Genomic DNA, 22,734 nt, shown 5'->3' with positions numbered 1-22,734 from the left:
TGCCTCCCCAGGCACACCGCTCTGCTGCATCATGCCCTCACCGCCCCTGGGGCCCGTCTTCACTGTACCCACCCATTCGGACTCCTGGGGGTCGGTCCATGTGCAGCCAGCAACACCCAGGACAGGAACGCACACCTCCCTGGGCTCTGACCTCAGCCCTGATTCACTGACTGCCTCACTCGCCATCCTTGTCTTGTGTGTATCCTTATAGGCCATCCCTCCACCTTCTTTGGAACAAGGCAGTGTTTAAGAACATTAACAGGTGACTAACACCTAATCACTACCACTCTACCCCACGCTTATTTTTGATCCACTGACCAACTTTAACAGGCACAGATCAGGAATCTTGCCTTTAAAATCAAAAGAATAAAAGGCAAAAGCAGAAACTCCTCAAAGGATGACCCCCACCTATGTGCCCCTGCTTAGACTTTGCATGGGGCTCACTGGCCCCCAAATCACAGCACCAGAAACCACTGGGAGTTCCCAGGACCCCTAAGTTCTCAGCAGGTCCTGCTGCCACCTCCGTAACTGGTGCCTTGGGAGCCCTCGGGCTTGGGGGGCGATCACGCTCCCACTTCCCCTGTGTGGTTGGGATTCCCCGACTTGAGCCTCAGGGGGCATGGACCACAGGGACGGGAAGCTCGCCAAGACACAGGGCCTCCTGCCTGGGCGGCTCTGCGCCGTGCGTCTGTTGCATCTCTACAGAAAGTCACAGAAAATGAGGCCCCGGAAGGGAGGTGGTCAACCTGTCCCCAGCTAGGGAGGAGCGGGGAGCCCTGACCCCATGAGGTGCAAGGGCCAGGGGCTGGGGACAGTGCACTGGGCGAGGGTTACAAGCAGCAGGAGGTATCACCAGCTCTGCGATTTCACAGCCACACGGTCACCCTCGTGTCCTTCCTCTCCAGCCCGGGACCCGCCGATACAGCAGCTTACCTGTGCCAGCGCCAACCACCTGCAAGCCCAGGCTGCTCTGCCAGGGTTTCCACGGAGGTCGGGGGCACCTCATGAGCCCCCAGGCCTTGCTGTACCCAGCGGGCCCAGGCTGCCTCTCGAACTGTGACTTGCCTGTGGGCCGAGGGTCCCAGGGCCGTGAGGCTCACCTCCCAGCCAGGGCCTCGCGGGGCAGCTACAGAGGCGACTCGAGCTGGGAGCCAGGCTGCTGCCGCTCCCTGCCCAGCTGCGTGTGGCCTCAACTCCCGCACCTCACGTCTCACCACAACCAAGCCTCATCTCGATCTTTCCAACATTTCTCCATTTAAGGATGGACACAAGAATATCTAGCACTATGGTTAGGAAAAAGTTTTATTTTTTGGCTTAAAAAGACAGAGCAAAAATTACTCCATTAGAACTCAAAATTGTAATGCTATCAAATAAAAATGGCATTTCTCTGCAACTGTGAGGTATGGAGATAAAGAATCATGGCACCATTATTAAAATACATGTTACTGGAGTGCCAAAATACATTTAAAGAGTATTCCATGTTTAAAAGGAGTGCTGAGACTGCTCTAAGTACACACGCGGATATAACTTAGGGGCTGAACCTGAGCCCACCTCCGCGCCCTGCTGGGGCACCACAGACACGGCACACCTCACCACCTGCAAACCAACCAAATCAACGGCCCACAGCTCCAACTCCACTGTGGAAAGGGCTTCTCCCATGCTCTGCCCCTTCAGCCTGCCACCAGCCTGCGTGCAAAAGCGGGGACAAGGCCCTCTTCGTCTCAGGGCACGTGGGTCTGGGCGCGTGGCGGGCCCGTCGGGACGGCGGTGCTGACCTCTGACCAGAGGATCTGCTCTGCGGCCAGGCCCTGAGCACGACGCTCTGCACACACGCTCTTTCGTCCTCAGGACGACCCCGACATAAGCTTTTGTTTTTTAAATAGGTGACACAGTCATAATTCACATATATAAGTGTCCAGCCGAAAGCCTCACTCACACGCGTCTCCCCGCCCCAGAATCACTGTTGCTGATCCTGTCTGTCTCCAGGGTCTCCCTGTCTGGACAAGGCGATCACAGGTACATGTGGGCCCCGTTTCCTCTTCTGCACCATTTGCACCTGTGCTTTCTCACCCAGCCACGCGTCACGCGCATCCGTCGGTACTCGTCCGAAGACAGCCTCCTCGTTCCTTCCTACAGTGCAGAGGACTCACGACACGGATGCGCTGAGCTGTAACTGAAAAGCTCCCGCTAACGGACACTCACGTGGCAAAGACTAACCAGTGCGTGCGTCGGCTTTCACCTGCAAACACACATCTGCAAGGTCCAGGCCGAGTGGAACGGCTGGGTCAGAAGGCACACGCGCTGGTGACTGTTTACAGGGATCGCCAAGTTACCTCCCACGGAGGATGCGGCAACGCCTACTCCCACCAGCAGGGTGCGGGTGTCCCGCTGTCCACAGGAAGGCAGGCAGGAGTGCCCTGCCACCCCCCAGGGGACAGGCTCTGCGAGGCTCCTGCAGGCCCGCCCGCTCCCCACCCACTCCCGCCCACTCACTCCTGCACTGAGCACAGACGACAGCTGACTCTGCTCACCACCGACAGCCGTCCCTTCCCGCGGGAACTCGCGTTCACGAGGGATGAAAAGGAGGGGAATGGACAGGGTCTGCTGTGAGCGGACACCGAGCAGGCGTGGGGAGGGAGGGACTCAGCCCCACAGGAGTGCCTGGGGGCCTGCGCCCTGGCCTGGGAGCTCGCCGAGCCGAGAAGGAAAGGGCAGCGGACAGCGGCGGCAGGCGGCAGCAGGGCGTCCGCGCAGGAGGGCAGCGAGGGTGCAGACAGGGAGCGAACCGCGCACTGTCGTCCTGGAGACCCGCCAGGCGACTCCCGGCACAGGCCCTCAGCCCCGACTGTCAGGCCAGGCCAGGGCGCAGCCCCAGGTGAGGTGCGGGACACGCGTCCCGGGCTGGCTAGGAGTCACTGAACCAAGCTGCTCTGGGCTATTATTTCATACTGTTCTTGGCTTGGGTTTAACAAAAAGAACAGAAATCAAGAAACAAATACCTAGAACACCCTGTTCAATAACTATAACGAATGCAGCCCAGTCTCAGAACCCTAAGGGTGTACTTTTGTTCTAGAAAATGTCTAGTAAACAGGGTAAGGCATCTTAGTTCTCAAAGTTAAGGAATGGGATTTCCCTGCTGTGCTTCAATTCTCCAGTTTCAATGAGGCCTTGAGCTGGACGAGCACATGTTTATGTTGGAAAAACACTCTTGGCAAAACCCGAGGTCCTCTGTGAGGAGCTGCTGGGCAGAGGAGGGGCGAGGCGGCCGGGGAGAGGCAGGCGCCCAGGCTGGGCGCAGGCAGCTCGGGGATGTGCGCGGCACCCCTGTCCACTGGCGCACCCGAGAAGCGCCGGAAGTCAGATATGCAATCATGAGCCAGGACTCAAGGACACGGAGTCCCAGGCTAAGGGCTCTGGGCTGTGACCTTGAAGCCCCGAGCCCTTGAAAGTGACTGGCCCAGAGTGAGACAGGCTGCAGGGCACAGTTCACCCTGAACTCGGAAGACCTGGGAAACTATGGAGACCACCTCATTTATAATTTTATATTGATTAGCTGCTAAAACAATATTTGGATGTATTAGATAAAATATCAACTTCACCTATTTTTTAAATGATCTACTGTGGCTATTAGAATTTTAAATTGAATTTGTGGCTCAAACTGCAGCAATGCTGCTGCGAACAGTGGTGGCACAGAAGATATCTGAAAAGGGAAGTCACAGAACCAAGCGGAATCCCCCATCGGGAGGCAGAGAACGGTGCAGGTGGAGAGAGACTGCCCCGGAGCCTGTGACAACTGTCCCCAGACAAGAAGCTCTTAAACTCAACCAGAGGCGGTGGCAGGACGGACAGTTTCCCAGTGGGTGAGGCTGGGCGGAGCGGGGGAGGCTTCTGAACAGACTCCGAGGAGCTGAGGGGCCGCGCCTGGGAGAGGTGTGGCAGAAAGGAGCGGACGGCGGTCATGCTGGGAGAAGTCCACGTGCCCCCACCGAGTTAAGGAGCTGAGGAAGATGAGCGGGGAGGACGGGGAAATTGGCTGTGGACAGCGACCGCCAGACACGTGACACTCAGACGGCCAAGGCAGGAGGCGCCCAAGAGGAGCAGGGTGTAAACTCTGGGGACGAACGCCTCACAGTGAGCGGGCCCAAACCCAGGCAAGCAGAGAAAATAAGCCGGAAGTCCCGTGAGGAGAGGAAGGAACTGCCACTGTGAGCGTGGGCCAGGCCAGGGGCCCTGCTCCCCGCCCCCACGCCCCCCTCTCGGCACAGGGTTGGCGGTGGGGCCAGGAGAAACCAGCCCCTGCTCCAAGGCTGCAGAGGAGAGGCTGAGGAGGGCCACCCAGCGGGAAGGACACAGCAGGCAGGCTCTCAGGTCACCTAGCATCGCCGCCGGGCTCTCCATTAAACAGGAAAACACCAAAACGCTCCAAGGCCTACTGCCATGATCACTCCCATAAAATCCAGTAATGTCCATAATCTGAGCATTAGTATGCCAGGTCTGCATGCCAAGACACCTGCCCAGGAAGTGGGCTCCCTCACCCACTCTCTTCCCTGGTAATCACCCATTCTGGATGCAGAAGAAACCATCTCATTTCTAAAATTAATCCAGTGAAGAAACCCAACAAGCATCGAAACAACCATCATCAATAGCATTCACAAACAAGATTTGTAACTATACGAAACTAGTATAAAGGAAACAAGAATAAAAATAAACCTGTAACCATATTAAAGCCATCACTGCTAAAATGAAACTTTCTAAAGCACACACTCTTTATTTGTCACTGATGTCAACATGATAAGCAGGAAAAAAATTATTGGGGAGGGATGGGTATGCATTTTATAATGCAGGTTGTTAATTTATAACAAAAACACTAAAACAATTCAAAAGCCACAGCAGCTACTGGAAAAGCCACAATGTAGCCACAAGCAAAAACAGTGACCAAGGCCTTTATTCTGTAAAAGCACTTACAGACGCTGCTCCCTCAGGAAGCACTATCAGGAGAGGGGATTTCAAAGCCTGGGAAAGAGGATCAAATGTCACTTTTATCAATGTTAAAACTTCAAGGAGTAGATCATTACATGCCCATTTCCTTCCTTTGATTAAAAAAAGCAACAGAAACAAGACTAACGATGTGCCCAGAACCACTCTTTGGCCGGGTAACTAGACAGAATACTGCGGAACTGGGCCCCTCTCCTCCCTGCCCCGGGGGCGTGAGGTGAAGAGAAGAAGGCCCAGCCGCGGGCAGCAGCAGGCTGGCTGTCCACCAAGGAGCCCACAGCCTGTGCCCTACTGCCCTGGCCACAACCTGCGAGGGAGGAGTCAGTCAACGACAGGGGCTCTCATCACGCGCCAGGGATGCCAGAGGCTGAGATGACCAGGTCTTCTGAGATTTTCCATCCACCCAGCAATCAGACACACCTGAAAATCCTCTCAAGTTACTAGTCAGTGGACTCAGTCCTGACATAATCAGAACTTTTACAAAGGCGAACAGGACTGAGTTCATCACCACACAGAAACTGCAACTTTACGTCTCTTCCTCCCCAATACACTGTAATCATTAGTAATGAAAAAGCAGATCCACACCCCATTGGGGTGTCCACGCAAGGCTGAATGCTGACCTGGGTGACCCCCTCCCACTAGTAGCTCTTACTATGAAGGAGGGGGCATGGTCTGGGAGCTCATCAGAAGTGCCAAGACACTGACCAGAGAACATGAGATGCTCCAAGGCCCGTCAGAGACAGGGGTGACACCAAGGAGCAGCCCGAAGCCCACCCTGAAGGACTGCAGAAAGCAGCCTCAGGCTGGCACTCCTGAAGGGAGGCTGGAAGGGCAGGGTCCTGCCTTCCCCCTGGGCGGAGCTCCACTGGCACGCAGCCAAGCTCTTGCTGTGGCCAGGATGGCCCGGAGGGCACCTCTGATGCCCAAGAAGAACTGGATGGACTGAGGGCTAGACCGGGAGGTGAAGGCTGCCAGCATCCCTAATGGAAGGTGTTAGTCTGACAATTTCACCTCTTAGAAAACATAAAAAATCACAAAGATGATAAAGCTACCAGTGAGCACTGGGATTCACAGGTCATGTTTTCCCATCTTTTTGGTACTTCTCTCTGTCCCAATTTTTTGTATAAACAAGTATTTAAAACTTTTCATTCAATGGGCAGAAAAATCACCTTTTAAGATACACTCTATTCCCAGACAGAAATTTTCATCCATCTTTGGTCTAACGTGGATTTCTAGAACTTCATTTCCACTCACCCACCCACCTACCCGTCCACCCAAACATCTACTCTTCTCTCACGTAGCAGACACCCTCGGAAAGCAGGCAAGGCTGGAGTAACCAGTGCTGCAGCGTGTGTACACACGGGGGCACGTGCATCCCGGGAGGCTGAGCAGCCCTCAGACGAGGGAGACAGACAGACAGACACCGCAGTCAGGATAAACAGTCCCCATCACCTGACAAGTGTTCCTTCTCTGACTGTGCTGCCCTGCTCTTACCCTCTTGTTCTGGAAAATTATTTGTGCTTCTCCTTCAAAACTGCTGCTACCTCACCTCCCAAACAGCTTTTCCTCCAACCCCCGGTGAAAGGAACCTCCGGGTTTCCCCGTGCGTGCAACTTCCCCGAGCTCTCCCCAGGGCTGGTGCTCCAGGCTCCCAGACCTCTCATCCTCACCACACCTCCAGCTGGGGACTGGTCTATCCACCTTCCGGCTGAGGAGACACAATGGAACAGACCCACACCCTGCGGGCAGGAAGGTGCAGAGTTGCTGTCTGTGCTCTGGGCGCTCAGGTTCAAGGACCTACGTTCTTAGCCACCGCACTCTGCGTCTGCAAATTTCATGGTAATAAACTGACTGTTGCAAATGCCCTTTGCAGGCAATGAACAGATGGCTGGAGCCTCAGAGTATAAACAGGGCTCAGTCCTAGACATGTCCAGGACGCAGCAGACATGTCTTTGCTCTTATTGTGCTTTCTCCGGAGACCTGCCATCTCATCTCAGGGATGTGATTACTATCTATATGCTGACCGCTCCCAGAATTTACCTCTAGTCTGGAGCTCCAGATCCACGTACCCAACCCCCACTGGCCTCTCAAGCTTGACAAGCAGGAAGAGGAGCCCTGACCTTTCAGTCTGCTCTAGCACCTGCTCCCTCCCTCTCACCCAGCGCGCCAAGTGGGCCAGAAACCCAGCATCTGCTCATCCATCTCTCCAACTCCGTCTCCAAGACGGAGCCAGAGTAATCTGCAAAAACTCCAAGCAGACCACCTGCTGCCCCCCTGTGTGAGATCCCAGCACGCAGGCCAAGTGGCGACCCAGGCCAGGCCCTCACTCCACACCTCTCGCAGGTCTCCTGGCCCCAGGCTCATTCCCACAGAGCCTGCCCCTGCCCTCCCTCCTGTGAGAATGCTGCCGCTCCAGCTCCACACCTGGGGCGCCTTCTCACGTGAGTGAGGCTCACAGCACACCACCTCCTCCGAGAAGTGCCCCCGTCCTAGCGTGTCTGTCTCTCTCCCTCAGCCCCACTGTCTCCTCTGACATCACACGTCACCACCATGTGCCGTGTGTGTGTGCGCGCGCGCGTGTGTGGCGTTCTTCACACTTCTCCCCCGCCCCCCCAAGGGGAGACACAGGGGCGTGTTCTCTGCGCGCGGCCGGCCCCCACGTGCGGCGGATGGAGGAGGAGACGGCCCCAACTCCGGGTCAGGGCCTCAGCTCTCACCTGGACAGCCACTAGAGCCTCCTCACTCGTCTCGCTATCTTCATTCCAATCCACCTTCCCCAAGTGCTGACAAGAGTTCTAAAAAAACACATTTAATCCTGTCACTCCCTTCATTAAGTAAAACCCCAAAGCTGCCCCACAGCCTCCAGCGTCAAATCCAAACTTCTCACGTGTCACAAAAGGCTTTTACAATCTGCTTCCGGCTCACCCGTCCAGCTTCACCTCCGGCCACTCCAAGGTCCACGCACTGAGGTCTGGACCCTTATGTCTGCCTCATGTTCCTCCACATGCTAAGCTGTTTTCGCCAGCTTCGAAGGCCCTTCTCTTCCTCCTCCAACTCCTCTGCATCTTTCAAACTCAGGTCAAATGTCCCCTTCTGGAAGCTTTCTCAAACTCCCCCCACTAAATTTTTGTTTTTATTTTATGATATCTGGTACATCCTAAAGACTGCAGTTAACACCCACCTCTCTTGATACTTTGTTCATAACACACGTTTCACATCCTCCCTGTCCATCTCACAGAACAGTGAGTTGTGGAGGTGACAAGGCCCATATGGCAACCAGCTATGATGGGGCTTACAATCTATGGCCAGTAAGGACGCGTGGAATTAATATCTGGATCCAAATATATCATCAAATTGCTGCCGGCTCTGGACGACTCACTTACCCTCTCTCTAATTCCCTATCTGCACGGTAGAGACAACAGCCCACCCTCCCTGCAGAGGAAGCAGGTGAAATACTCGGAAACCTCCAAGTCTCACATGAATGCAAAGCACAGCCTAACCACTGCTTCAACCACCATCCCCAGCACCCTCTGAGAAACAAACCTCCGATGACCCTGTCTCTGAGACATCCTGACCAAAATCTGATGAGAATGCCATCCATATGGCCAAAGAACACCCTCACTGTGAAGGGCAATCAATTTCAGCCTTGAGCTCTAAATGCCAAGCTGGCATTAAACCACACACAATCCTCTCACTTTGAACAGCCACTTTCCAAATAAAATGTACAGAGAGTAGGAGGTAACTCCGCTTCACTCCCTGAGGGTGGGGAGCTGCTTTCCAGCCCGTGGCTCCCAGCTGTCCTGAGTAAGGAATGGGGCGAGCTGACGCATCCGAGTCCTCTCAGGGCCCTGGGGCCTCTGCTGCACCCCCACCTCCAGCGATGGCACACAAATCCGTCTTGTTCTTCAAGAGGCATTCTGTGCCATCCACAGCCGGGTGGCCTCCCGACCTTGTTTACCAACCACCCTTTACATGGCTCTAATCCCCTCCCCCTTGAAAAACGTCCCCACCTAAACACAGACAGACCCCACAAGGATGCAGGCTCACCGTTTCTACTAAGAACGCAGACAAGTCCAGTTTTGTGTCCCCACTCCCCCCGCCACCACCCTCCTCTCAAATCATCCAGATGCTCAGAAATCACTCCCTCAGATGCTGATAATAAAATGCTCAGGTAAACAGAATAATTTGCTGCTTAAGATTTTTTTTTTTTAACAGAAAATGGGATTAAATACTTTTCCTCTCTAGTTTGTCAGTCCAGATGGCAAGTTTTGTTCCAGTCAACCCAGATGAAACTAGAAGAGGAGATGGCATGTTTCAAAAGAGTTCACCAAACCCACTGGCCAAGTCCGACAGGAGCACCGTGGGCAGACACTGGGCACGCATGGGCAGCACATGCCACGGGGGCTGCAGAGAATCAGAGTTTCCACCGCAGTCGTCAAGTGGGGTACTCCTTCCCAAACAAAGTTATTTCTTAAAAACCAGAATCTATAGTGTACTTCTGTTCAAGTTAATAACTTTAAGACCATGCAACAATGTAAAACCTCCTGCCCTTCCTGACAGGGGTTCAGGTGACCTGACCCTCGTCACCCCAGGGCTGAGGTTACAAGGAGACTGCAGCCAAGGCCTCTGACTCAGCAAGCCGACCTCGTCCGTTCCATTTACTAGGAAAGTCACACTCAAACAGCAGAGGAAGTGTGTCAGACATGTAATGGCAATACTTGGACTGAAAAGCCACTCCAACAGCCTTTAAAGATATACTCTATCTGGCAACTTCCATTTGCCCAGGTTTAAAGGTTCTGACGTGTTCCTGAACAGACAGCTCAGATCTCTCGGGCTCCTTCAAGAATGAGGCTGGAGACACCAGGAATCCCAGGACACAGCACAACACAGGCAGGAGCTGAGCCACGGCAGCCAGTCTCAAGCGCCAGGACTTCTAACCACACCAGAGGTGGTGTTAGAGCAAACGCTTTCAAGAGCAAGAAAGCAAATTCTCAGATGTATGCCTGTCAAACACGCACATCAAAACTTTATCTACCATTTGCGAAACCTAAGGAAATATCAGCAATTTCTTTGAGCTGCATGAAATTTTCTGGCAATGTGAATACAGTTTAGAATTCTTTATCTTCTTATTTAAATTATATAAAGATCAAGCTATTAGTCTTGTCCTTATCTCCATTATAAAAACAATTTTTCTTAAAACACCTGCTATAGACACCTGAACATAAAAAAATGCACAAAAAACAGTTAGCCCAATAAAGAACAGGTAAAAGTCAACAAGTTAACGCACCACATTTAAACTTGGGTAATACTAGGTAGGACAGCTGAGGACGGAAAATGGGCTTCACTCACAGAGTAGAATTGTAAGGCCCATACCCTCGGTAAGAACGTATACATTCCTATAGGGGTTCTTAACAGCTAAGGCAGGGGGCTACTTACTTCCTCATTAAATAGTTTGCTAGTTTCTTTTTTGACTGGGTCTATAAGCTGGACTTGGCCTGCGGAAAAGCCGACTAGGAGAGAGACGCTTTCCGCTGTGGCTGTGAGGTGGTTGAAGTCATGACAAGTAGGCTGTGTTCCTTTGTATATCCTTTTATCTATTGGTTTACTCAAGTCAGCAGCCTGGAGGAGAGAGAGAAAAATACACACGGTAAACAGCACATTGAGATGAGAACTCTAAGTCACACTAGTTTATACTCCATTATGATGCTCAATCTTAAAAATTAAAATATTGAAATATTTTAATTTTTATAAATTCTTTTTGCAGTTTCCAGCATTTTATAAAAGCACTTTCACATACCTCAGCCAATATGATATTGTTAGACTGTCCATAATATGTTTTTAACTGTTACTCTCGCAACTTACTCTTCTTCACATATGTTTAATGAAGACTCCTGGACTTCAGGAGGAAAAAAATCCTTGGGATACTAAATTCAGTGTTTGTAAAACGTATTTCAAGCATTTTCTAACCACATGAAAGCTCGGCTTTCAAACACAGCTCCAGCACCTACAAGCTCATCGGTGAGTTTACCTGCAGCCCAGTCGTTCTCAAAGTGTGGTCCCCAGACCAGCGGAGGCAGCAGCAGTGTGACCTGGAAATTCAGAGACGCACCTTCTCCCACGCCACCCCAGACCAAATGAATCAAACCACCAGGGTGGGCGGGTGGGCCCAGCAAGCTGCAGTTACAACGGCCTTCCAGCTGATCCTGAAGCCTGCTCAGGCTGAGGACCAGGACTGCGGCCAGTGAACACAGAGGCAGGGGCTCCCGCACTGGGTCACAGTCTCTTCTGCGTTAGCTTTCAGGGGGCTTTCACTCATCGAACCCACACTCCAAGTCTGGTACAGGCATCATCTTAATCCTTATCATAACGCTTCAAAAGAGACCACATTTCCCCCCATTTTACAGACGAGAAAACAACTTCAGGGAAGTTAAATAACCCAGCCGAGGTCCCCGTACCTACCGAAGACGCGGAAGGGCCGGATATGGAGCCCAAGCCTGTTTTCCCGTAAAGGGGGTGGGGAGAAAACACACAGTACTCCCCAGAGTCTGACTTCTGACTTGGGCTAAATGTGATTTTTCAAAGTGCCTCCCGTCTTTAAAAGCAGGATCTTTTTCCTCATGAGAAACCTTCTGTGCAATCCAGCATGCTGGGTGGTCACTGCTGAATGAAGGTGACCCGTCCCCTCCCCTGCCATCGGAGAATCACCGGTGGAGACTACCGAACGTCTCCTTGAAACACCTGCTTTGGCCCCGTGTGCAATTCTGGGGCTCACAGCTCTGGTTCCTACGAGTGCAGGTTCTGAAGATCTCGTTCTTCCAAAGAGGCCTGGGACAGTGACTGAGTATCCAGGTCTGTCAGATTACTAGCAGTGTGTAAAAAAGAGGACCTCACGATGACAGGCTCAAAACCCGAGCACGGGCAGTCTGGAGCTGAGTGGTACGAGTGCCCGGGGAACCCAGGGCAAAGGAGTGTAGACGCGCACGGAGGACCCTCCCTGCCTCATCGCAGCTGGAGTGCGGGGAGCACCTCTCTTCCCAACCCCAGAAGGTCCGGGTTGGGAACCGGCTGTCCGGAAGGTGAAGCAAGCAGAGTGTGGTCTGCAGAAGTCCCAACTCTGGAGCAAGGGGAAGCGGGCCGTGCGCGGGGCCTGAGCGTCCTGTAACGTGTGACGAGGCGGGTGCACGGCAGAGGCAGGGGGTCCGGACAGGATGGGCCAGCTGGGGGTAAGCAGCTCCTGGGCTCAGCCCGAAGGAGGGAGAGAAGTTGAGTCTAAGCGAACAACTCGGCAAATGACCTCAGTGCAAGGAAACAGCAGCTAAAGTAAAAACAGGCCAAAATATAAGACACACTGACGGCGAGAGTCAAAACTCAAACCCGAAATTAGAACCACTGAGCTACCCCATGATCTCTGCATCAGCGCATGCAACGACCGGGACTTCTTTTTTGCAGTGTGTTTAAGAAACTACCCCATGAAAGAATATATATAAAATTATGCACCAAAACATAAAAAACAACTCGCCAAATGTTAACAGAGAAAACAAACTAATACAAATTAAATGAGCAAAAGAAACAGTGATTCTCAGAAGAACAGAGGAAGTTTAAAGCACCACTTTTTCCAAATATTGCTACTAGTTTTAAACTCATGGATCCCTCACAATATCAGCCTCAGTTCTTGGAAGGGTTCTTTAGCATTCCTGCCCCTAATAGGGAACCTTATTGAAAGATGTTGTCTGTCATTAGATTACACAAACACACATCTACAGTATTTTAAATGCCAACTGAAAGACAATTTTTACTCTCGAACAATGTAAATATTCCAAAATCATCCTGTTTACTAATTTGCTTAACAAAGTTTCTTCCTAGATTATTGCTCTCAAAATATACCAGACCATGAGTAGTCTAGTAGTCTGCAGTCAAAATTAAGTAGACTGAGAAGAAGCATTTAGAATGGCAATGTGACAGTGTGATTTTATACCCACTGAATCTAATAACAAAAAATCCAAGTTTGCTTCCTAAATGTCTTTTTCAGTTTCTTTTCCTAGTAATCCTTATTTTATTTTACAAAAGTATCACTCCAAGGCCTTCCTGGTGGTCTAGTGGTTAAGAATCCACTTGCCAATACCGGGAACACGAGTTCAACCTCTGATTCAGGAAGATCCCACATGCCAGGGAGCAGCTAAGCCTGCTCACCACAACTCCTGAGCCTTGCTCTAGAGTCCTGGGCCCACCTGCGGCAGCTACTGAATCCTGCGCCCCTGGAGCCCTTGCGCCTCAACAATCAGCCACCACGATGAGAAGCCTGTGCAGTGCGACGGAAAACAAAGAGTAGTCCTATTCGCTGCAATTTTAAAAACTGGTCTTTCAACACTGGTGGGACCGGCACTGTCCCAGAAGGCATAAGTGCAGACCGAGGCCTGAGGAACACAAGCAAGCATCTCTCTTCCCAAAGGTCACTCCCCCTCCAGCTCCCAAAGGCACGGATGGCACCAGAACGCAAACACTAGCCAGGCAGCATGTCCCTCTCACCAGCATGACTCCTGTGAGCCCCGAAGTGACAACAAGCTTCCCAAATACAGGAAACTACCCTTCCGAGAAACCTGGGGACTCCAGCCATGGTGCCTGAGCTTTCTGAAGCCTGAACCCAGGTGTGGGGAACGTAGGGACCACCAGCTCATGCCTTCATTTCCAGCTGCACCATCACCTCCAACTCACCTCCTCCTCTTCCCTCTGACAGCCAATCACCGAGTTCTGTCTCTTTTCCCACTGCTGGGTTACTATCTTCTTTCCTCTTCTGGCGAACGGGGTCAGAACCCACCCACCTTTCAGTAACAGTGCCAATGACCTGAGCCAGCCACCGCTTCCCCATAGGGTCATCAGCCCGATAGATGGTTTCCCAGGTCAGGACAGTTTAACAGAGAGAGAACGAGCCTACACTTCGGAACCAGGCAGGTCTGGGTTCAAACCTTGCCTTCCCAAGAGGTGGCCGGGTGGCCCTGGGGAGGTGCGTGTCACCTCCCTCACAGCCGCGGAGAACGAAGTCCCCCAGCTCCACGCAGGGCCAAGGAGAGGCACACGATGATGGAGATAAAGCCCCGAGCATGGCAGAGCAGGCAAACCTACCGCTCTTGGTTCATCCGGTCACATCCTACCCGGGGCAGTGCTGCTGGGGCTTCCTAATTCCTTCACACCAGAACATGACGACACCCAGCAGTCTTGCCCTTCCATCCTCCTAACAGCCGCAGCAACTTTGGTCCACTGCACACTTCCTGTGCACCAGCAACCTGACTCTCAGCATCGCATCCCGCCTCACAGGCGCCCCACAGAGTCCGCGCCTATGCCACCCGCATTTTACCGCTGAGGCACCTGGGAAGCAAGGGAGGGGTCGAGGGCCGTGTCCCACCACTCCGCTCTTCCTGCCATCCGCCCACGTGGAGTCTGGGGTGGGCAGACGCCCCCTCCCTCCTGGCCTGAGTTGCCCTCTTGCTAGGATAGTCTCCTTTACCCCTGTTCTCAGGAATCTTATCCATCTGTACAAGTCCCATCACCTCCAGCAAGCGTTTTCCCAACTACCACTTCCCAAGTTGGCTCCTTTATCTCAACTCTCAAGTACTTAATTCATTACACAAAATTTAGCATTTAATCATTTATATTATCACAGTGTTACTTTATGTCTGTTATCATCACTTACAATTACAATTAAAAATTATAATAAAAACTCCCTTAAAAAGCAGAACTACTTTATTAAACAGTTACCACTGTATTATTCCACAAAATTACTTCTGTTTTTCAGCTTTCTGGTAAATCCTTCATAGATACGTTACAGATACTTTTTTTTTTTTGTGCTTCTGCATCCTAATTATTACCAATTATCTAAATTTTTAAATGTCAATTTATACCAGGACAATTTATTTAAAAGTCTTATCAATTTTAAGAACTGGCAAGAATTCTAAGAACTGATAAGAATATTTGGTTGTTCAGCTCCAATGGAGTATAGTATTTGTCACAAAAGGTCAGTATCTGTTTAATGAATGGAACTGCTATTTTTCAATAGTAAGATTAAATTTCATCATTATGCTCATTAGTTTCTGCATAAGGAGTTACTGACTACAAATAATTTATCTGTGTCTCATTCTCAACAGAAGAAATTTACATGGTGGTTTAAACAATTCCTACTAGAGAAACAGAGCTGGTTAACCAAAATCCTCAGTCAGTAAGTACAAACTTTAAAACGTTTTGTTTCTTTTTGCCTTGGACTTTTGATCCTTTAAAAATCCCTGGAATTCTCTTCATGATGAATACTGTCAAAATATGAAGTCAGCTGGGTCAGTTCAGCAAGGCACTAACAAGCACTTATCTTTCCAGGACCACAGAAGTCTGCAGAAGAAACAGTTCCAACTCACACCTTCCCTCAGACCCCTCGCTGGCCCACAGGAAGGCTGCAGGGCCAAGAGGAGGGAGAGAGCCAGGAACCAGCAAGGCCCGCCTCCCGCGGGCGTGCCCGACGCGCCGTTCCAGGCCTGGCCAAGCCCTCCTCACGGGAGCCTGCTGCTTCATACTCCTCAGGGCCCAGAAGCGCTTGATGTGGTGTGGAAAATAATCTCAGAAAGACCTCTGAAAAAGGCATGCTAGACGATGGTACACGGGGGGCGTGTAGTGATAAAGGTGGGCTTTGTTTTCCCTTAATGTCCCATTTTCCTTCCCCTTTTGAGAACCACCTCAGAGAGAACCAGTCTCACAGAACTTGCCAAAAGAGAGTCCAGTTACCGGCATATCTAAATGCTGTCTAATACCCGCCCAGACAAGACGCTCACCCTACCCACACCAGAAATGGCTCCCTCCTCCGGAGGCCCCTCTCCCAAGCTTCAGGCCTGCTGCCTCCGAGGTGCGCCCCCACCCCACCCCCAGCAGGCACCCCCACGCCGGCTCCACGCCCTCTGGCAGTGGCCCTCCTCCAGGCGGCCCAGCCCAGGGGCGGCTCCCACAGCTCGGCTGGCTCCTCCCCCCGTCCCCCCACCTCCAGGTTACCCTCCACACCTGCCAGATTAATCCTCACAAAGACTCACTAGCTCTGCCACTCAGAACCTCTGAAGCCCTGCCCAGCACACCAGTGGCTAAACTCCTCAGCTGGCATCCACAGGCCAGGCACGGGCCATCCACGACGGGCCTCGACACACACACCTGCAAAGGCACGTGTTCACAGCCGTCTGGGCTGTTCACACCCTCCTGCCCTCCCCCGCCTTCCTCTTTTCACTCAGAACACTCCCCCTCCTCCGATCACACAAATGCTGCCCACCACAGGGCCAGTGCCGTTTCCCCCCAGCCCACCGGCGAGGCATTCTTTCGCTGGACCGCCACTGCGGGCCTATCCCTATGTGCCAGTTATTCGCGCTCACATGGGAACTGTATTTCATACACGGTGACAGTCCTTTTAAAAACAAGAGAAAGTCAGGAGGCTGCTGACTCACAGACAGCCTGAATAGATTAATCCCAAATAGCTGGAGCCGCCCCAGTGACATCAGAGGTCTCCATTACGCCACTTGGAAATCAAAGAGCGGCCGCAGGGCTGTGACCACGCCTTCTGACCGCACCTCAGACGCCAAAACAGGAGCCAGAGGTGCACAGGGGATTCCTTCCTGGGCCCACAGAGGATCGCCGACTTGGAGAGGGTCCTGTGTCCAGACGGGGGATCCAAAATAAACCACATGACAGACTGTTCCCCAGTTTTTCCTGGGGACGACGTTTAACCCAGTTAGGCTTGGGGTCTGGTGCCTGCGAGGGCTGAGCCCACGGGCTGGGGCAGGACCACACCCAGCTGGTTGGTCATCCTGGGGAAATGCTTCCGGTCCCAGGGCCGAGTAAAGGGGACGCAGACCACACCCAGCTGGGGGTCCTGGGGCAACGCTTCCCGGTCACAGGACTGAGGAAAGGAGACGCAGACCACTCCGAGCTGAGACATACTTGCTTCATGAACAAAGGTCAATGTCCTATTTAATACAAATCTTCTCCAACAGAGTGGAAAATAACCTGCGGCCCTAATGACGAAAATACCAATCAGCGATTTTTCAAACACGCTCACCACCCACACCTGTGGGCAGGTGAGCAGTCTGACACTCAGGTACAGTCAGCTGTGAAGCGCCGCCCAGAGGCCGAGCCCACGGTCGGAGCCGCCGGCCCGTGGAGGAGACACAGACAGGCTCCTGCTGGGGGACAGCCACACAATCCATCTTCCTCACGGTTTCCTCAGGCGAACAGCTACATTCCAAACAGCTGCACAACTGGCATTAATGGTATTCAGGGTCTAACACATTAAAAAAAAAAAAGATACCAGGGGTATTAGAAGTCAGGTCTGGGATAACTTATACCAATAGGAAAAACAAAAAAAGGTCAGTCAACTGTACACTTTCAGTGTTTCAGGAAGGACAAAAACTTATCTCCTATTCACCACTCTATCTCCAACACCTAATAAAGGGCTGGCACACAGAAGGTATCCTTAAGTTTCTGTTGTAGGAATGATACACTTTTGAAAATGGAGGGAAAAAAAGGAAAAGAACGGCGGAAACCAGAAGAAATCCAGAGCCAGACACACACACACACACAATTCTTCTGCTGACCAAAAGCCCAGCCAACAACTAAGGCCTTCTTGGGCGCCCATCTGTGAAGGAAAACCACCCTCGTTGGCACATACCAGAAAGCCACCTGACGGCTTACAGAGCACCTTCAAGCATCAGTTCCTCCGGCGGTCCTTACAGACCTGTGCCGTGAAGAACTATGGCCACTCCCATTTTCTAAACAGAGAAACAGAAACAGCTGTCAAAGAGAAGCAAGTGGTGGGGTTCGGCCTGCTGAATTCCAGGCCGGGTGCTCCCTCCGCTGCTCTGACAGGAAGTTGATGAGATACCATCGGAGGTAGCACCTACCCTAAAACTCTGTCCCTGTGTGACTGCATGCTCCTGGGCTTGCTGAAGTGGGACTGAAACACTCGGGCCTCACTCAGGCTGGCCCAGATCCCAGACCCACCCTCTCAAAGCATGTGCCTCGCAGGGCTGTTTTACTAAAACGGAGACCATCTGAAGCGTAACACCTGACACTTAAAAGGCACTTTAGAAAAGTTAGTTCCTCTCACTGAAACTCATATTTCTCCTTTTGAATACAGAAGGAATTGATACTTATCAGAGAGGCTTTGAAATGTCTCATCATTCATTAATACTTTCAAAGAAATATAAATAAGGAAAAACAGGGATATTCCTTTCTAAATTTCCTGGAGAAAAACAGCAGAAGCCAAGTTTAGGGGCATGTTTTCCTTCCAATAGAATCTCCTCCAAGACAGGACCTTCCCTTTCTTAGCCCCCACTCCTCCTCCATCGTCAGACACACGCGCACGCCCACACTTGCACTGGCACACCAGACCCACGCCCGTCACTGAAAACAACCGGCATGTCGCCCGCTCGCAGGCTCCTGACCACCCTGACCCTGGAACGGGCACCCGGCACTCGGGTCCCAGAGGTCCTCCCCGGGCCAGAAGCAGCGGGGCCTCGAGCGGTGAGTGGGACAGAGAGCTCCGTGGAGGGAGGGGGAGAGGGACACCGCCCCCCCACCAGGAAACAGGCAAACGACGAGACGGAAGCCGGGAGGGGCGACACCTTCAGGTCCTCCCAACACGGGGAAAGACGCACAGTCGGAAGAGGCACGTGTTCCGTGCAGTTTTCACAGGACAGCCTGCTTACTGGTCCCCAGAGAGAGACTCCCCCGGGAGCCAGGCAGGCTCCTGCTTCAAGCGGGTGGGAGCAGCCCCCAGAGGGCAGGGCTCCTTCTCCCGAGCCAGCACTGTCCGTCATGTGTCCGCTGAAAAAGTAAGCTTCTGCTGTCATCACATGCCATTTTCCCCAAGGCAGCCTGTCACTTAAAAACAGCTATGTAAACTCGGCTCCTCTCCCCCCAGAGTGGTTTTTCAGAAATGAACTCAGTAAACCGCTGACCCACGACACCCCCGCCATCTCTTCCTTTCCGCTCGCTGCACGCCACGTTCAGGTTAGGCCTCTTCTCACAATGTCAAACACTACAACTAATAAAATACTGATTTCTTCATTAAAGAAAAACTATGAATAAACATTAGATAAAATCAATCTGCACACATTCTAACACCAGATCTCATCACATTAAAATGCTGACATATTCAAATGCCCTATTTTTATTAAACCCTTCTGTTAAATATGCATAGAAATATGCATATCTATTCCCAAGGGAATACCAACATCTCAAGTGGAAGGTAAGGGAAGATGTTTTCATTTCTGCAAAAGATACTCATTTCAAATACTTGGGAAATAAATATTTTTAAAGTTTTTCCTAACGGGGTGGGAGTGAGGGTGGGGAGAAATTCTGTGGCCATCTGAAAGTGCTGTGACAACACTGGTCAACTGAAGACCCGTTCCAAGGCAGTGAGTAGTTTCTATATGCTGCTTAACTACTGCACCATTGTCTTCCTGACACTTACAGTTCTCAAGCTTGTGCTTGGCAGAGCACACTGACGATTTTTCAATTTTCTGATTCAAGATGCCGCACAAGCAGCACTCTGCAGAGGAGCTCCTACCCTAGTCGAGAAATGCCCTAAATCTCCCACTGTGTAAAGGCCCTGCCAATTTTCTGACCCCCATTTCCTCATCCTACATTGAAACTGAGCCCAGGGAAAGGTGGTGATCTGCTAGAGGTTTCGCAGAGCTTAGAACCGTGATTTCAATCACACCAAGCTGCCATCCTTTTCAATCACCCAACCTCAGATGGAACAATGAACTACTGAATCTGCAACATACGAAATTTTCAAAAAATGGCAATGATGCGTACCACTAATTTTACACCAAAGGACAGTACTCTGGAGGCCATACACTGCTGGGTGTTCAAACAGGAAGCAGGAGAGCTGGAGAGAACGTTAAACTTACCTTACACGGAAGGAGATCAGTCACTAAAACCAACGGGCAGGACACTGGATTTGGCCTCTGTAATTCAAATAGTTATTCTCTAATCCAGCCAGGCCTCAAGGGAAGACAGCAGCCTCAAAACCAGGGCAGTAAGAGAGCTGAGCCATTCTACATACGACCATGAAGAAAAGTCCTGCTCTCTACTTCCTCTAAAGTTTCATAGTATCACGGGAACTACTTGTTCACTTGGCACCTCTACTGTCTGTCATTTGTCATATGTCTTATCTCCCCAACTAAGCCAAATCTTTTTAAGACATAACGGCCTGATAGGCGACCTCAGTAACAGCCACTCAGACACTTCTGATGCTTTTTCCCCACGCCTTTTTAGGCGCCTGAAGTGTATTCTGCACTGGCACAGCGGTGGCCATGCAGCGCCACCCCACTTCAGAAGGGACCAGTGAGACCAGCCCACGCCGGAATGCGGAGGGACAGGCCTCGCCTGACGGTGACGGGAATGTAAACCGGCACAGTCTTTACTCGGGGCAGTTTGGCAACACGGAGCGAAAGCCTCCTATCCTTTAAACACAAATTCAACTCTCAGGAATTCATCCTTAGAAAATATTTTCCAAGTGGGTAAACAATCTGTAGCAGCCCAGGGCGGGCCCAAGCACAAATGTGCATCCATACTAGGCCACCCAGGCAATACTACCCATGCAAGGACCACGCACCAAGAAAAAACAGGGAAACACCCCCTAAAATAATCTTGAGTGAGAGGAGCTAGATACAAAAGCAGCATAGGATATATGAAATAATTCTATTTACTTAAAATTCAAAAATAAGTAAAACTAGTCTGTGATGCTGGAAGTGAGGACAGTGGTCACCCCTTGCGGAGTGTGGGGAGGTCCCAGGAAGGCTAGGAATGAAGTTTCTTAATGAAACTTTGCTTCAGTAATAACTGGATTCAGTGATAACTTTGGATTCAGTAAGAACTGATTCAGCCAAAAACCATCAAACCTACTTTGTGAAAAATTAATAAAACTTTACATTTATACACATTTCTGTTTGGATGCTAATCATAAATTAAAAAACAATTTTAATGATCAAACAGATGTACAAAGAGTCTCCTCAGGTCTGTTTCTAAAAAAACATTAACATCCTCTGTTATAAAAATGAAATGGGTAAATATATCATGTAGCCATTTAAAATGAAGACATTTACTTACCAGCAAAGAAGGATATTACATGCTATATCATTAAGTGAAAAATGCAATTAAAAAATAGGATTCTAAAGACAAAAAGAAGTACGAAGTCTTAAAATGGTATTCATATTATAATCATACTGTTAGTAGTAACAGTATATTGTTATTCTTAATGTCTTGTAAAATAAAACAAAAAATCACGTGAATGTCATTAGGAATTCAGATTCTCCACAAAGAAGGTAGAAACGTATAGAAGCAATGACCAAATGGCAACAGGAAGTCCCAGTGCCCAGACTGGGCAAAAGTGATTTGTCACAAATGCTACCTGTCACTTAAAAGTCACCAAGGCGCCTATATACTTGATACCAGGTTCAGGGCAAGAAATAGACAAGATGAACCTGGAACACCTTTCTGTACTGCTGAGCAAGAAAACTATGAAAGACCTCTGAGGCTGGGTCCAAAAGCCAGGGACAAAGCAGAGCAACTACCATTGGTCAAAGATGGGACAATTTAAACATAAAAACAATACTCCAGAATTTTCATGGAATAAAATAAGAATCTGAGTTCATATTAATATCAATAAATGGGGAGGGGAAAAAAGGTTTTCCCTTACAATAGACTAACACATAATAAATGTAGAAGGAAAGAAAAATGGAGTTTGAAAATCACCATTTTATAACCATCACAGTAATACAGTAATAACTGATTCAGCCAAAAACCATCAATGGCTGCTAAAACTAGTGGATGAAGGTCTGATGAGTAAAAGGATATTTTTGCAGCCCCAAAGTATCCCTTTGCAAACTATGTATCGATTACAAACAGAAAAGTGGAACCTGACAATGGATTGGTATAGCAAACACAACCTTAATCAGAGTTCACATCACTGCAGTGAAGAAGCCAAGGCAGCCGCCTCTCTCCACGACTGCTGCCCTGAGAAAAACACAACAGCAGTTCTGTGACGCCTGACTGTGATCTAAAACTGGGAACTAGACTACGAATCTAATCACAAAAGTATCAGACAAAGCCAAACTGAGATCCTACAGAACAACTGGCCTGAACTCTTCAAGATGTCAAAGCCACGAAGACAAAGAAAAAACTAAGGAATCAGTCCAGACTGAATGGGACTGAAGAGCCTGCAACTACTTGTAGTTTGTGCACCTGGACTGGCTCCCAAAGCAGGGGCAAAAGGCTCCTAAAGGACAACACGCGGGTAACCACTGAGACTTTAACGTGCGCTTCAGATGAGATCAATGGTATTCAGATTTTGATAAATGTACTGTGGTAATATATGCGGAAATCGTGTTCCTGGGAAATAGAAACTGATGTTTACATGAATAAATGGGCATGATGTCTACAAATTACTCCCAAATGATTTATATTATACATGTACCTATTACATACGGGAAGAAGGGAGGAAGAATGAGAAGAGGGGGAGGGAAAGCACATGATAAAACAAATGGGCAAATTTTAAATAGTCACCCGGGGGTTCTTTGTACTGTCATCGTCATTTTCTGTTAAGTGTAAAATTACAACAAAATAAATTTTTTATTAAAACGAGACATAAAGGCATGCACACTATACACAATGTGTAGTCCCTGTTTGGAAGTAAGTTAAAATAAACCAGCTACA

At 50.3% G+C, this 22,734-nt stretch overlaps 1 protein-coding gene across 13 annotated transcripts in view; it reads right to left on the bottom strand.

The window, feature by feature from the left end:
- The window catches only part of WDR20 (WD repeat domain 20), a 64,236-nt gene that overhangs the window by 10,946 nt on the left and 30,556 nt on the right, over nt 1-22,734 (bottom strand). For 6 of the 13 annotated variants that reach the window (XM_043489702.1, XM_043489703.1, XM_043489710.1 and 3 more), the window contains exon 2: nt 10,432-10,614. The exons of 4 other annotated variants lie outside the window; for them this stretch is intronic. In XM_043489702.1, coding sequence (XP_043345637.1) covers nt 10,432-10,614 — 183 coding nt within the window. Of the gene's footprint in view, nt 1-7,712; nt 7,791-10,431; nt 10,615-22,734 lie in introns of those variants that run through there. 3 more of the 13 variants (XM_043489701.1, XM_043489709.1, XM_043489708.1) reach the window with 2 other exon arrangements.

This window comes from Cervus canadensis, chromosome 17, assembly GCF_019320065.1.
Source record: "Cervus canadensis isolate Bull #8, Minnesota chromosome 17, ASM1932006v1, whole genome shotgun sequence".
Taxonomy (NCBI): domain Eukaryota; kingdom Metazoa; phylum Chordata; class Mammalia; order Artiodactyla; family Cervidae; genus Cervus; species Cervus canadensis.
The sequence above is the reverse complement of the archived record's forward strand: the minus strand, read 5'-3'. Positions and strand labels throughout refer to the sequence as shown.